Genomic DNA, 16,496 nt, shown 5'->3' with positions numbered 1-16,496 from the left:
TACAACAAAATGATATAGAGAAAAGCAGTGCATCTTCACATCTCAGAAGCTGCAGATAAATTATCTAAATTATTGCCGATTAAAGTTTGTCATCATTTCAATGTAGAGCACTAACTTTTACCACAAAGTAATGACAACAGTTTGTTGTGATATCTTTATTTCAAGTGTATCCTAGAGGGAAAAAACAATCAAAAGATATACGTTTGAATAGAATTATCTCATGACTTTTGTAGTTCATGTGTTCAAGAAGCCCTCCCTTACTTCATCACTTGATCTGAAAATGCAAACACATTCATAATTAAATTCGGTTGAATAAACCAAATTGTCTTGATTCCGATAGGATCCTTATCCCGAGTGTGTAGTATTTCATTCCAATCATGTTTGCTAAAACAAACACAGAAAATATCCATCTGGAGATGTCCAAGAAATGACTTTACTCCCGGGCACGTCGCAGCCTCTAGCTGTTGGCAAAAAATTGGATATAGTGCTTGATTCAGTGTGTCCATCCGACGGAGGACGTATAAGTCCAGGATCAGTCCACCTTTTGTTCTGCTTTAAGCTGCTGTAACGCAGCCGTAGCTTCTTCTCTGACTTTGTAGCCCAGCAATTCTGTCTTTAGGTCCCCAGGCTTTGGCGGGACCTCTGGTATACTCTGAAAGAACAGGGAGAACTGTTAAACACATACAGCAAGATTGGCCTGTTTGGATGGGTGGTGTTGTATTATTATTAAACATCAACTGTAAGTCTGGCTTTAGTATCAACGAAAGAAAATCCTGATTGGTTGACCATCTTTGAGTAAATGCAACACTTTTATCCCGGAAACGCAGACTAGAGCGACTCTCCAAAAAAACCGGCCTCACAGTTCACACCCTGGCGTACAAGGAACACATACAGCAATACAAACTGGCTTTAAACTCTGCTCGCTCCACCTACTACTCTGGCATCATCCGCTCTGGTTCCACCAACCCCAAGGTCCTCTTCTCCACAATAAACAAACTCCTCAAACCTATGGACAATCTCTCCCACTCCTCCACAGCAGAGAAATGCAACTCCTTTCTGACGTTCTACAAAGCTAAAATCGACACCATCTACAACCAACTGGCCACTTCCAGCCCTGCTTTGTCCAACCCTGTATCTGCAAATCCTCCACTAACTGACCGGTCACTCTTCCAATTCTCTCTCATCTCCCCCTCGGATCTCAATAAATCACTCTCTGGCATGAAGACTCCGACCTGTGACCTCGACCCTATCCCTTCCACTTTAGTTATGGCCTGTCTCCCGGCCCTCCGCCCGCACCTCCTCTCTGTCATCAACTCCTCCCTGTCTACTGGCTCCGTCCCTCCCGCCCTCAAACTCGCCTCAGTCACACCCATCCTCAAAAAACCTGGCCTTGACCCCGACATTCACAACAATTACAGACCCATCTCCAATCTCCCTTTTCTGTCTAAAATACTGGAACGCATTGTTGCCCATCAACTGAAAACTCACCTGGACTCAAACCAACTATATGAACCATTTCAATCCGGATTCAGATCTCATCACAGCACAGAAACTGCCCTCATCAAAGTCACCAACGATCTCCTCCTCTCCTCTGATGAACACTCCCTCAACATCCTGATACTGCTCGACCTCAGCGCAGCCTTCGACACCATCAACCACTCCATCCTCCTTTCACGTCTCGAGTCCTCCCTCCACATCACTGGCACAGCCCTCTCCTGGTTTAAATCATACCTCTCCGACCGTGAACAGTTCATCAGCATCAACAAATTCAAGTCTGACACAGCCCCAGTCTCTCAAGGTGTCCCCCAAGGTTCAGTACTCGGTCCCCTCCTCTTCATCCTCTACCTGCTCCCCCTTGGTGACATCATACGCCACCATGGTCTCCAGTACCACTGCTATGCTGACGACACCCAGCTCTACATCTCCACCAAATCCATCACCCCCACCATCCACTCCACCATCACCAACTGCCTCACAGACATAAAAACCTGGATGCAAGCAAACTTCCTCAAACTCAACACCGACAAATCTGAAGTCCTCATCATCGGCCCCAAATCATTAAACAATTCCCACCACGACTTCTCCCTCTGCATCGATGGCATCACTGTTCCTGCCTCCACACATGTCCGTAACCTCGGGGTCATCTTCGATCAAACTCTCTCATATGAACGCCACGTCAATCACATCACAAAAACCGCCTTCTTTCATCTCAAAAACATCGCCCGTCTCCGTCCCTCCCTCTCCTCCGCAGCCGCTGAAACACTCATCCACGCCTTCATCACCTCTCGACTGGACTACTGCAACAGCATCCTGTACGGCTCACCCACCAAAATCATCAATAAACTACAATACATCCAGAACTCAGCTGCCCGTCTGCTCACCCACTCCCGCACCAGAGACCACATCACCCCAGTCCTTCAAAACCTCCACTGGCTCCCCATACAGCAAAGAATCCAGTTCAAGCTCCTCCTCATCACCTACAAAGCCCTCCACAACCTTGCCCCTTCATACCTTTCGGACCTCCTGTACCATCACATTCCCAACCGCAACCTCAGATCTGCTGACGCCAACCTCCTTACCCCCCCTACTCTGTCCAAGCATCGGACCTGGGGGGACAGGGCCTTCTCCGTTGCTGCCCCCTCCCTCTGGAACTCCCTGCCCCAACACCTCAGACATTCTTCGTCACTTGCCACTTTCAAAACTGCACTTAAAACTCACCTATTCAAATCTGCTTTTAACCTCTAAAGTCAGTCATGTATGTTTTCTTTCTTTCTTTTCATGTTTATTTTATTTTATTTATTTTTTCTTACTGTTATGTCGTATATTTTGTTCTTATTATAAATGCTTCTATTGTTTCTGTTTTTAACATGTAAAGTGTCTTTGAGTGCCTTTTAAAGCGCTATATAAATAAAATGTATTATTATTATTATTACATCTACCATGTGGTGGTTGTCAAATTGCATCATAGGAAATGCAGGAAAACACTATAACATATAACATAGTGTGTGTTTTGATATAGTATGTACCAGCACATATTATCCTATGTGTAATAACAGTAGCACCACACAGCGATAGCCATGTATACAAGTGGTAAAAGACAGAAAAACACATAAAAACATAATTTTGTCCCTCACCAGATCCGGTAGGTAGTACTGGTGGACGACCTGTGCTCCTGCAAACATGGCCAGCATACTGGCACCCAACATTCTCAGGTAAGGAGGCCAAGACACACCGGCTGGCATCTTCACAGAAAGTCCTCACCCTGGGGGAGACAAAAACAAGAGAAGAAGAGATGTGTAAACAAACCAAAGCTATATGCCAGAAAGAAGCATGCAATCTTTTTTTTCTGCCCCCCTTTTATTTAGGTGCAAATTCAAAATATGATGTCAAATATTGTTCTTGCTAAATGAACAGTCTCTACTAAAATTGTAAAACAATGCCTCATAATCAGGGCTATGCATCATAATAGAGACAGTATCATATTAGGGTTGTCTAGCTATGTAAAGTTCACTATTTTAGTATCATATGCATGCACACATAACATATATATATATATACTGAATATGATTGTTAATCACCTGCATAGTACATCCAGTGACAAGGAAGCTAACGTCACTGTGTTTGTTAGCCGTGGTGTAATGTTAGGGCTAAAAACAGATAAATGGCAACACAGCAATAGACACAAGCTGACATATAATGGCGCTAGTAAGACCTCACCTTGTTGATTTCAACGTCTTTTAAATAAGAGACCGCAACGTGAATCTAATTTTCACCATAGTAAAGCCCAAATGTCTGTCATTGGGACTCAGGTCACGCTGTTAGCTAACGCAGAGATAAAAAAAAGAATGAGAAGAGCTCTCACTCCGCCTCTATTTACGGATACCACAACGGTTACGATTTCGTGTTACTTATAATATGTTTTAACTTACTTTGTTATGCCATTTAAAGAAAGGTACATTGAAGAAATTGACCCAAAAAATGTGGATGATCTGGAGGGTTTAGATGTTGACTTTTCCCCATTTGTGTGTTTTTGACTGGTCCTGTTTTTAATGTGGAGTGATGCACTTTAAGTAAACACACTATTATCTTTGACTGCTACGTTCGTCTGCAGTGTAAATTCGGGCTGGTGCTTTCATACGTACGAGATCTTCTGCCATCTAGCGGTAGTTTGTACGAACTCACACAGTCGATTTCCATACACTGTAATTTCAAGATGTTAAAAATCAATAAATAATGTGTACTGTTTTACTTTGTAATCATCAATCATCGGTTGTAATAATATAGTTGTGCAACGTGACTAAACATCCTAAATTATCCTTTTTAGTTAGACCCATGCAGTACACCTCCTGACCAAGAGGTGGCGGTAAGCGTTCACTCAACCTGCGCTAAATGAATTATTGAGCGTTTAAATGGTCTTTGTTTTGGGAGGAATCCCAGCCCCCAGTCTTCCTATTTGAAAACTAAAGAACAAAATGTATGACAGGTACGGTAGTTCGCTCAAATACCTTCATGTCTCGTTAACCTAGAGGTCTCGTGCGGTTTCAAGACAGCCGTAGGACCGCGTTACGTTGTTGGCTAACTGTTAGCTAAATCTTCCATCTTCCTGTAGCAGCGTCCATAAGTCTTCTTTGTGTACCGTATGTGCTACAAACTCCACACAGCTCACATCTCCAGTGTGCATTGATGCTTTTGGCAGCAGAATGAATGTTAATGTATTCAAATAAATCAACAGTTAAGATGGAAGAAAACCAGTATACATCACTGACGGTACCTACGGATTATTTTCAGCAGTGGTGAGTTGGTGTCGGAGGTGGCAGGTCATGGAAAACTTCTCATGTTTATCTCCCTGACGTCTTCATTTTCATGCATGAGATGGAGAAAATAAATAAATAGCATCTGACACACGACATCAAACATACCTGTATTCTTTGTATTTAGGCTTGTAGCAAGTGGCAGTGTAATTATTAAGGATAATGACCATTTTAACATAAATTGTCCTTTTTTAAATGGGAAGTGGACCAACAGCTTGTATAAGAAGTACCCTAAGTTGTAATTCAATACATGTAATTAACTGGCAAATGTAGTTGCCAGTTACAATGTGATGTTTTTGTACTCTGTAGCTGGTTTGGTAAATTGACAATGATATTTCTTAAATATTGGACTTGTTACTATATTATTAAGCAGTTATTACAACATGACTTGCTACAGGCTTCATATAAATACAGTGGCTCTTACGCAGCCCTTTCTGCCAACTGTGGAATGAACGGGACCATATAAGAAACTCTTGCCCTGTAGTTGACTTCACATTAATCACAGTTGTTTGTATGTCTTCATTCCATTGTGGTCCACCTTACCTGAGCGCACATCAAAGTCGGTGTTAAAAAGATTTGTGGATGCAATGAGTGTCGCAGGTTAGAGGCTGAAAAAACCAACCCAGCCGCAGCCGCAATTAGAGCGAGGATATCTACTGTTAGAGCTGGACTCACATGCTCTACACTGAATGAAATGCAGAGAATACAAACGGGTGTATATCAGCGCATGTGTGTTTGTAAGTATCGTGTCTTGTAAGTTTGCCTCAAAAAACACTTCTCCACGCACCCCATTGAGCACCAGACATCATTTGTCCTTTCTTGCTTTGTCCGGGTCCCGTTTCGTTTTTCTTCTTTGGCTCACCTTCCTTTTCCTTCTCTCTTTAACTTTTACCTTCCTCCTCCTCCTCCTCCTCCTCCTCCTCCTCCTCCTCCTCTTCTTCTCTCGTGCACCCTCTGTTTTCTAGGTACCAGTCCAGCCAGCAGCACCCCGAGGCGCAGCATGTGATGTCGTATCACAACATGGGCCACTACGCAGAAGGACCCAGAGATGACCTCGTCATGGCCGAGCTGTCTGTCCACCGGGAACCAACTGTCTACCAGGAACCTTTTTACCAGAACTATAACCCCCCGGCCCAAAATCACTACCAGGAGCTGACCTACCAGCCGCACCTCAGGGAGCAGCAGCAGCATCCTGCGCACCTGCACCACCAACATACAATACAGCAGCTGGAGCCGAGTGTTCAGCACCAACCTCAGCCTGCTGCTGCCGCTCAAGGTATGGAAGAGGACTTCATTTTCCAAAGACTGTCACTTTCCAACCCTACTTTGTCATGCGCACTAAAAATACTGCACTACGGCCCTATTACCTGTGCACTTTAAGGCAACATACATGCATGTATTCATAGTAAAACACACCACGATACAAACTTAAATAATATCTGAAGTTACGTAATATGCCATGCCAACATGAATGATTTTACCCAATACAAATACGGGATTAATTGGCTCATACCGTTTGTTTTTGTTCCTCCTCTCTGTCCTAGTTGTGACTCCGGTGAAGAAGAAGAGAGGCCGGCCTCCAAAGCAGCCGGCGGAGGACGGCAAGACGCAGGAGGAGGAGAACGAGATCGAGGCCGCCAAAAAAGCCAAGAGGGCTCTCAACCGCTTCAACGGCATGTCGGTGGCCGAGGTTATGACCAAAACCCTGCCTGACGTTATCACCTACAATCTGGACATTCTGATAGTGAGCTATTTACTGGACGACTATTAGTGTATTTTTTTTAATAAAAAAAAAAACACCTGGTAACGACTTCATGCTTCTCCCCTCAGATTGGAATTAACCCGGGACTATTGTCAGCCTTCAAAGGACGCCATTATCCGAACCCAGGAAACCATTTCTGTGAGTTGAAATCCAGGGAATTTTGACTTTTTTACGTGCTCATTGAAACACTTAAGGGGTCGATAGAAAATGTAGAAATGCAATTTACAAATGTATCATCAACGGAGGTTTCTTTGACAGACAGGTTTTCAAAAGAAGAAGTTGCTGAAATCAGGGTTCCCAATGATTTTCATAAACTTTTACATATTTGTTATATCACACCGTTTCTAAAGTATTTCATTGAACACAATCCGTTTCTTTAAAGAATCTTTCACTTTTATAATATTATTAGCCATTTATTTTCCTTTATGTTTTGCGCACCCTTTACTGTTGTTCTTATAAGGCCACCAAACATGTTTGATACTGGTGCTGTTGCTTACTTTGCCTCAATCTCAGCACAAAAAAGACTTTTACTGTCCGTCAGCTTACTGAATTATGCTTAAAAACAAACCAGCTGATGTATTCCCGTAGATGCAGTGAAGCGACAATAACCTATTAAAAAAAACTAGTCTGGGTCCAGTGTTTCATCACTTATTTTTTGTGTCTCGATAGCCGCTTGGCTAACTAGATGTCCAACTCTTCTTTCCTATCCAGGGAAATGTCTGTTTCTCTCTGGTCTAACTGACGAGCAGCTCAACTTCATGCATGACCAGAGCCTGCCGGAGACATATAACATCGGCTTCACCAACATGGTAGAGAGGACCACGCCCGGCAGCAAGGACCTCTCCAGGTCAATACCAAAGAAATTGCATTGATCTATTAAGTTAGGGAGGAACTTCTTAAGAATCGCCCGATGTCATCCAGTGTGTCCCTTGAAACAAACGGATAATATGTTTCTGGTTTTATGTTTTTTATTGTCCCAGTAAGGAGATTCGAGAAGGAGGTCGACAGTTACTTGACAAGCTGCAGAAATACAAACCATTAATAGCAGCTTTTAATGGAAAAGGTAAACTTATTAAAACACCGAAACTACTGAACTCTGAAGTGTTTAGATGGCTTATTCGTAAAGCCATCGGGTGAGTTTAACAGTGTGTTGACGTTTGTTGATTTTTGCAGGTATTTATGAAATATTCTGCAAAGAAACTTTTGGTGTGAAGGCGAAGAATCTCGAATTTGGTCTGCAGCCGTACAAAATCCCAGAAACTGAAACGGTACGTTGAAGCAGCGCATGGATCACTCTTGAAATGTGCTCAACAAAACAAACGACATGCATATTCACGGCATATTTCACTTCTCCTAGGTGTGCTACCTGATGCCGTCATCGAGCCCTCGCTGTGCCCAGTTTCCCCGCGCGCAGGACAAGGTACATTTCTACATCAAGCTGAAGGAGCTGCGGGACCAGATGAAAGGCCTGGTACCCAAGATCGAGGTGGAGGAGACGCAGTACTCGTTCGATCTGCATCTAGCAAAAGGTAAACGGCAACAAGTCGGCACTGCTGAAACAGGTGTTGGATCGAAATACACTCCCTGGCTCGTTTGCATTCAGAGACATACGCGCTTACTGGGATTTTTGTACTGACATATTTATGTCTTAGATGAAGATCTAACTCCTCTATGTTGCGTTTTTGTTCCGCAGAGGATGCGAAGAGGATGGCAATCAAAGAGGAGCAGGTGGATCCAGAGTATGAAAGCTGTAGTGGGCTGCCTGGTGACGCGAGGCGAAGCAGCAACTCCACCAACTAAAGGAGGCCGAGGAGAGGAGAACAAACAGGCCTGTCTGCCGTAGCACACAGGTAGTGTAGGCACCATGTTAACATAATTATGTTTAGTTGGAACTAGAGGGACCTCATGGGTGGTTTCTAGAAGTAAAATAAATCTGCTGAACTGTCAATGACTTCTCCTTCTGCGAGCAGCACAACCCATCATCTCGGTTTGCATTGTGGTGTCTTGCAGAAATGGACATTGTAGGCCAGTCAGCGGACAACATGACGCGGGACCACTGCAGCTGGAGAGGTTCGCTGAACAGAAACCAGATACCAGCTGTACTAGTAGCATGATGCATCAATGAGGCTGACAAACCTTCTGATGACACCACAAGAAAAGAGAAGTCATACCGTTTCCTGAGGCCTCGCAGTGTGACGCACAAGAGAGAAAGTGTCCACCACGGTCACATTTTCTAACTCTCAAACAGACTGCATGTTTTTGGTGTTATTTTTTATCACTATTTATTGCATTTTGTATGGTACATGTGTCCAGTGACTTATTTTTGTATTTTGAAAGAACGACATTTTATGATTTATCAGCTGTATAAATAGGTAATTGTTCTCGGAGTTTCTAATCTGTAATTACAGAGTTATTAAATCTCTTCTAAAGCTGGTACGTTTATTGTCTCATTGTTAAAAGCATTTGAGGTTTTAATACACAGCCATCAGAAAGCATGATGAATGCTTCTTCTTGAGTGGAAAGTTGTATTTGTTACATCTCCACAATGAGAGCAGGAAGATTTACATATTTTGATCATTCGCTCGCTATTTCAGTTTCCTTCCCAGCAATTAAATACACTGACACACTAAATACAATGTATTAAATACTATAATAACAATAACAGGGCATGGAAGAGGAGGACTTTAAAAAGGAGGAAACCCGACTGGTTGGTACGCAGAGAGCACCAGAGCATGAGGCAGAAAAAGACCACCATAAAGGTAGCCAATCAAACTGACATTTAGTTATAGGCTGCAAATGATTAACACTGTACCTGCATGACACCTGCCTAAACAATGTTTCTGACAAACTGAAGCGTTATTCTGAGCAGTGCTCGTTCAAATTAGCACACTCTTTAACATCTACAGCAGTAAAATGCAACATACCGGTTAATACTGTCAGTACATTTTGCTGATACTTTTACTCAAGTAAAGGATCTGAATATTTCTTCCACCACTGACTGTAGTATTCTGTGGTTCTACTGACATTTAATTGTCTAAGCAAAACGAATGATACCAGTTCGTCTCACAGGGCACGGTGGGGCGTCCGTCTTTATTGTTACCTTGGCCCAATGTCCCCCCTAAGGCCTCAAACCCTGAACCCTCAGGGACTTCCTGACATCACCTGGTAAGTGGTGGAGTGTGAGAGACTGTGAGGGCTTGAAATGGTGTAAATATGAACGGGACAGCACTTTGCTGCAACATATCATGTCACTATGACAACAACCAAAAATACGATGTATAATTGTGGGTATTTATTTTATATTTAGTCATGCGTATGCTTTTACTAATAAACATCGTAACAGGGTGCATCCTGATGGTGGCGACAGCGGGACTGATGACTTAGTGGTGAGACGTTCTGCACTACCTCCAGCAGCAGCATTGTTGCTTCGCCAACAAGAGGTCACCTAACTTCACCGTGTCATCTTTCAGGTTGGGGCTCAACTTTGGATGCCAATCGAGGAGAGACTCGAGAGAGTCGTCAAAAGTACAGTCTTCAACCTGGTGATCACGTCCGCTGTCGCCACGGCCATAGAAGTTGTATCTATATTTCTACTTCTATCTTTTTGTTTTTATGCCAAGTTTGTTCTGATAGTAGTTGTTTTGATTTGTATAGGACTGCTTTATGTTGTTGTGCCAGCTTGAACTCTTACAGCTCTGTTCATTGTTGGAATGCTGAATAAAGGCAATCTGTATTAATGTATGTAGGTTAATAAGGTACTGGTGGAAATAGAAATATATTAAAATCATGTAAGTAATATGTGTTTTGACAGAAAAAAACATCACTTGTCCTACAGCTCAGTTTAACTAGAAAAACAGGATGCATCCTGTTTGATTACTTATTATAATTTCAATATAAACATGATGTAAAAGTACATATAACTCCAAAATCATTTGTTTACACTAAAAAATGCTTTAAAATACCACGGCCGAAAAAAAGTCTGACCCCAACACTTATGTACAAATTTGTTACAGCCTCCATACATTTTTTTTGGCGTCATGCCTTTTCTTTAATCTTCCTTGCTGGCATTGTGCATTTGCTTGTATTGTATATTCTATTGTTAAACATTACATCCTGCATGTAACTGTGATCTCAGGCCTCTATAGAGGTGGGGGGGTCGGGCTCGGTGAGAACGGGAGCCGTGAAGCTGACCCGGACGTCCCGGGTATAAAAACCCTGAAGAACACCGTCCACGACAACATCTGGGAGATCTGCAGGACGAGACGAGAGCTCAGCGGTATTAGTCGGAACGAGGTCGTCACGCTTTTTAATGCTTTTAAATTCACAACTACAGAGTCAGCAGCTGTTACCGTGTGTCGTTCTACCTGATGTGCAGTCGGAGACATAAGGATCCTGGAAGAATCCCAACACTCGCTGATTTGGTAACGGATAACTGAGGAAACAAAAGTAATACATTAGTCTTACGTAACATTAATACTTCAAACTTTAAGATGTGTATACCAACTTTCATCATTGTTGTGAAACACATGTTAGTATAACTGTCATGTCATGCTCATATTCTGGTTAAGTTGAAGGTGCCAGGAGCAGGATAAGGAGGTTGGGTGCTGGAACAGACGTTTGTATGATATAAACAACAGGACCAAACGTGTTATATAGGAGGGAGAACTGAATCCAGGGGCCCTCGAATACAACACACACTGACTTATGTTGTGCAATGATAATCATCACCGTAACGCTCTGCAGACAGAAGAAGTTAAAAAAGTATGGTGGCCTGGATGTGTTGATTTGTGGAGTGGCATCCAGACTAGAGACGGGAAACGTTTCCAAACTGTCTGATTGCATTAGTATCAACCTGCAGGACTAAAAATAAATACACCATTCTCAAAAGGAAAGATATAAAACGTTTTATATTGTGGTCATGAAAATGCTTCCGTCATCACTGAAATAATGGTCTTGCAGAGACCAGAAGAGTAATCTGTGCACAATAGCTCCACCACCGTCTTTCTAGTGGACACGGTACACATACTGCACCACACAAACACCAGTAGAGAGCTCACCTGTAATCCTGACTGTCCAAATCATCAAGTGATCTGAAATAATAAAACAACTATTACAGACTTCCTGAGAAGACACTGTCAAAATAAAGGGCCGTGAATACGACTTTAAAGAAACATTACAGACGCTACTCTGTGATACATTAAGTCATTTCCTGTTTGTTTATAAATATGGTCTTTTAGAAAGAGGACGATCCCACACACAGAACACTACTGTCCTTCCTTTAATGGGACCAGTGGCTGCTCCACAACACTGGGAGAAATGTGTTGAAAGTTTTACTATGTTGCCGCATTGCCCCCCCAATCCAAAAAAATAGAGGGCCTAAATTTAGCAGCGTGTCCAGCATCTCTGGGTCAGAGGAGTCGGTCAGAAGACTGAAGGACTTACTCCATGCTGCTGACCTTGATCCCCGTGTGAAAGTGCTTCACGTGGAGGAAGTCCAGCAGCACCTGCGGCACGTCTTCGTCTTGGTAGATGACGTCCTGCAGCAACAGAGAACAATCCAGACTTGTAAAAAAATGTGTTTTTGGCTCAAATCATTTTATGGATGTGAAATGTCGTGTCATGCAAGTCAAAGCTTTTGTTGAGTAAAGAATGTTCTTTTAGTCTTTCGCTGTTGTTGCTCCTCGACTCTTGAACTGTCTCAGAGAAGCCTAATCTTCTTAAAGCATTTTAAACACTTTCACTTGATTTTATAACTTTTACTTTGTGGTTTATTCACTTATTCTTTCTTTGTTTTATATTTTGTCTTCTCCGTCTCCGCTTTTCTCCTTCTTTTACTTTTCCTATTCCTGTAAAATACTTAACAGAATATATTAACCCATCTATTCAGTCTGGCTTTTATCTAGTGTTTTATAAGTTTATGCTTTTATTATTATTATTGCTTATTATGAAGCTTGATTTTCATACAGTGTTTTAGTATTTATACATAGTTTATTTTTCGTCTAATTTTACATTTATTAACATTTTCCTGTTTTACAACAATCCATTTATTCAGTGTTGTATTGTATATTTGTTAATTTCCCTGACTTCATTTGGTGTGCATTAGTCTCATCTTTCCATTTTCATCAGGTCAATGATTTGTAAAGCACTTTAATTGCTTTTGATTTGCTTGAAAGATGCTATATAAATAAAACTTGACTGATTGATTTGAACTTATGTTTTGAAAAGAGCTACATAAATTAAGTTGTGTCGCTCGCTTAGTGAGGTCAAAAACCCCTGATGGAGATTCCTGTCTTGCACAATGGCACTTGGGCATCACAGAGAGCTGCTGCTGAAGAAGTTGCCGCCTCACTGGACTGGGCGTGTTACCTGGACGTAGTCCTCCAGCTCCTGCCTCCTCTGCTCCAGAGGTTTGGTCCTCAGATGGGGGTTCCTTTTGCTCGGGAAATCTGGAGTCTGGATGATCTTCCTGAGCTGCAGGAACCACAAGATAGAACAAATCTGACGGCACGCGACACAAAATAGCTGAAATTGAACGGTAGTTGTTGACCAATAGAAGCACTTTTCTGAATGGGCCCCCGCGTGTGTGAGCATGATTCACTTCTTACTGTTTGTTTCACACTATTCCAATGATTGTACGTTGATAATGTACCAAGACACTTAGCAAAGTGCTGATGGAAGGCAAGGGAAGAAGAAGCATGGATGCAAATATTGAATGAGTTAAAATATTTTTTAAATGACCTTTTCAAAGTAGCACTTTGTACACTGTAAACTCAACTTTTGCACTACATATTGTACATATTTTTACTGTATATATTCCTTGTTAATATAATTTAGTTTTTTTTCTTTTTCTCTTTAGTGCTACCTTTATATACTTTGCTCTATTTTATTGTTTAATGTTTAATTTTAATTTAAATATTTAAACATTATGTTATTCTCTGTGCGTGCAGTCCTTTATCGTATAAGAACAATAAAGCTGAACCTTGAACCAAATGAAGAACCTCAATGCATATTCTTACAAATGTAAAAGACCATCAAAGTGAAGCTTCCTTGTGATCTTAAATCCATGTTAACAGTCTTATTTTGAGTTACAAAAAACGTAAACATCTCATAACATAATATGCAGCGCTCCATACAGGAAACAGTCAATAATTCAACAACGTTGGATTAATTGTGACCCTAAAGGGACTTACTTTTCTGTGGAGAATCTGGAACTCGCTGCTTCTTCGGAGCACAAAATGTTTCCTCCCGTGAAACAAGACTTCAACTCTGAAACGCTGCAAACAAAAGAGGATTTAATCACAATCCGTCATTTAGTGAATTTAATGTGTGTCAGGTTGGACATTTAAAGTGCGTCATGCTTTTTAAAATGACAAAAATATATAGACATGGTTCTCCAATCTTCTTTGGATTAAATAACCAAGAGATATTAAATATAATTACATGTGCTACATGTGGTATTAATTGACCAACTTTATCATCCACAACATTTAAAAAGTGAAGACAATCAAATATATCCGTTATATCTGAATATAAACAAACTATATTGTTCTTTGAATGTTTGATATTTTATTCAAAAACAATGAGAATCAGGATTCAAAAAGTAATTTAAAAAAGAGCATTGTGCTGCACTGGAGAACAAATAGCAGGACGTCCTCGTCATACGGTTCCTGCTTATATACTTTATCAGTAATGTGAACAGAAAGGAACACGAGTCAAACGTATTGTGTTCTCAGACTGAGATGATAAAACCAAACAGAGGTCAGTTCAGCACACTGCAGAAATTCCCCAGGTTAGTGTCGTTTTTTTTAAATTTTGCATTAGTCTAAAATGTAGATGTGAATGCAATTCATTACAGTTCATTAGGTGACTGTTCTCTGGAAGTCTGTGTAGTTTAACTGCTAACATAGAGAACTATAGTGAAACAAAGAGAGTTATTAAACTGAGAAACCGAGGCATTAATGAGTCTTTACATAGGATACACCCAGTCTGTGGTTCCCTGTGCTGGGTACTCTGGACACTCTGTGTGTGTGTGTGTGTGTGTGTGTGTGTGTGTGTGTGTGTTCAGGGAGAGGGGGGGGGGGGGGGGGGGGGCATTAATATTGTGTTTCATGTTTTTCGTGTATAGCTTTTTTTAATAAGATGATTTTAATTTAAAGTGTCTTTGAGTATTCTGAAAAGCGCTCTATAAATAAAATGTATTATTATTATTATTATTATAATACTGTGGTGAAGTATAAAGTAGCAAAGAAAATGGAAATACTCAAGGACGGTACAAGTACCTCAAAGTTGTACTAAGTAAGACTACAGTACGCGACTGTGCAGCCTACTCGCTTACTATCACCAGTTATTTATTTCAAAGCAAAATTCTAATTCCAGACTCCATTGATATTTCGATAGTTTTATTGTCTTTGAGTATTTCTTTCACCGCTGGAGGGAAAATCCCGAGCTGAGCTCACGTTCACTCTTCTACCTGCAGGTTACCTGGCTCACCTGGTGTCGCAGTTATCACCAAACTAGACACGCGGCAGGTTAGAATAGAACAAAGTGAATATGGAGGAAGATCAAGTTAACGTGTTGTTACGCTGCCGAGAAAAAAAAGCGACCAAAAGTTAAAGTGACAACAGATCAAACGGCGTCCTCACCTTTCTGGTCTTCCCCGACTCGTCCACTTCCCTCTCCATCGATGGTATCGATACTTCAATCATCGGGAAATCTTCCTCCCACACCATCGGACTCGATCAACTTTCTGCAGCTGAAGAGTAACTTCACGCGGGTTTTTTTTCTTCTTCTCCGCATTCAGGAACTGAAAAAAAAAACCTCAGCTCCGTGCCCGTCCGTGTGTCGGTAGTCGGTCTCTTCCTGAGCTCCACCTACACACTAATTGGACGAACACAACCACAAGGCGCGTTCAGGGACGTTAAAGGTGCAGTCCAACATTTAGGGATCAACACCCAGTCTGCTGCTGCTGCTGAGGGACATGCAAAGTCAGCAGTTTAGTTCGCATGACCGACACAACAACAACACCGAGCTGGAGTTTGCTGTCTGGAGCTTTCTAGTGTGAGGTTTAGTGGATTCAAGCGATGCACTTAAGTATCATCTTGAGGTACATTACTGAAGTATTTCATTTTCTGCCACAATTCAGAGGCAACTATTGTGTTTTTTACGCCACAACTTAAGTCACTTTGCAGATTCATATTAACAATACAAAATATTATAAACAAATTAATTATGATGTGTTACAAGAGGTTAAGATAAAATGGGACTTAATTGGATATTCAGGACATACAAAGACATACAAATTAGCCCCACCTTTACCAGCTGCAACATTAACGTGCATGATGAATAAGTATACCTTTGGCACGAAAGGTATATTTTGATGCTCATACTTAGTTGTATTCTTACTCAAGTAAAAATTGATTCTCCATATTCTACTTTTCTTTCATTTAAACAGTAAATGTAAAAATCTGAATTTGCAAAGTATACTAGTGTCAGTTTCAGAATATGTGGACAATAATTTACATAATTCAAATGCACAGCGTGGTTTTCTTTCTTTCACTCTGCCACTGCGACGTGAAGTAGCCATCATATAAGAAAACACCAGCCAGCATTAAAAATAAAGACGAATCGTATTTTAAACTCTGATCTTTGACACAGAGTACAGTTGGAGCTCATAAAGCACATTTATAGAGCGGAAGCACCTGATCTCAGGTCAGGAAACAGTCCTTATCTTTAAGACGGTTCCTGCTGTAAAGAACAGCTCCACAATCAAAAATAGAAATTCACATGACCTCCAACTGTCTATCTCACTAGTACAGAAATGAATAACAAAGTGAGTGAAGTATTAAACAGCCACTAAAGTATCAACATGATGACAACTAAGAAAAGTTAATTACTGGTTAATAAGTAAACCGTGAGTTGTTTAT

General features: G+C 41.3%; 3 protein-coding genes across 6 annotated transcripts; 1 reads left to right on the top strand and 2 right to left on the bottom strand.

The window, feature by feature from the left end:
* Positions 1 to 140: 140 nt before the first annotated feature.
* On the bottom strand, positions 141 to 3,843 carry uqcc6 (ubiquinol-cytochrome c reductase complex assembly factor 6). Its single transcript, XM_076089506.1, has 3 exons — positions 3,718 to 3,843; positions 3,135 to 3,262; positions 141 to 652 (listed from the first exon to the last, which is right to left on the bottom strand). The coding sequence occupies exons 2-3, from the start codon at positions 3,240 to 3,242 to the stop codon at positions 533 to 535; spliced, it is 228 nt and encodes a 75-aa protein (XP_075945621.1). The 5' UTR covers positions 3,243 to 3,262; positions 3,718 to 3,843; the 3' UTR covers positions 141 to 532.
* Positions 3,844 to 4,388: 545 nt separating this feature from the next.
* tdg.2 (thymine DNA glycosylase, tandem duplicate 2) lies at positions 4,389 to 9,006 on the top strand. 4 transcript variants are annotated; one of them, XM_076089503.1, is made up of 11 exons: positions 4,390 to 4,637; positions 4,733 to 4,793; positions 5,777 to 6,087; positions 6,356 to 6,555; positions 6,642 to 6,711; positions 7,285 to 7,420; positions 7,554 to 7,636; positions 7,747 to 7,841; positions 7,931 to 8,102; positions 8,267 to 8,423; positions 8,584 to 9,006. In XM_076089503.1, the coding sequence occupies exons 2-10, from the start codon at positions 4,738 to 4,740 to the stop codon at positions 8,371 to 8,373; spliced, it is 1,230 nt and encodes a 409-aa protein (XP_075945618.1). In that variant the 5' UTR covers positions 4,390 to 4,637; positions 4,733 to 4,737; the 3' UTR covers positions 8,374 to 8,423; positions 8,584 to 9,006. The 4 variants fall into 4 exon arrangements, with proteins under 4 accessions (XP_075945617.1, XP_075945618.1, XP_075945620.1 ...); XM_076089502.1 differs by having other exon boundaries at positions 4,389 to 4,793; XM_076089505.1 differs by having other exon boundaries at positions 4,392 to 5,548.
* Positions 9,007 to 10,672: 1,666 nt separating this feature from the next.
* Positions 10,673 to 15,320, bottom strand: snx22 (sorting nexin 22). The gene is made up of 7 exons (XM_076090029.1): positions 15,216 to 15,320; positions 13,764 to 13,847; positions 12,940 to 13,044; positions 12,016 to 12,110; positions 11,631 to 11,663; positions 10,938 to 11,005; positions 10,673 to 10,823 (listed from the first exon to the last, which is right to left on the bottom strand). Exons 1-7 carry the CDS (start codon positions 15,300 to 15,302, stop codon positions 10,705 to 10,707), a joined length of 591 nt encoding a protein of 196 aa, XP_075946144.1. The 5' UTR covers positions 15,303 to 15,320; the 3' UTR covers positions 10,673 to 10,704.
* Positions 15,321 to 16,496: the final 1,176 nt, after the last annotated feature.

This window comes from Anarhichas minor, unplaced genomic scaffold (assembly GCF_050575085.1).
Source record: "Anarhichas minor isolate MPS153535 unplaced genomic scaffold, ASM5057508v1 ptg000011l, whole genome shotgun sequence".
NCBI classification, from domain to species: Eukaryota; Metazoa; Chordata; class Actinopteri; order Perciformes; family Anarhichadidae; genus Anarhichas; species Anarhichas minor.
This window is presented reverse-complemented; position numbering and strand designations above follow the sequence as displayed.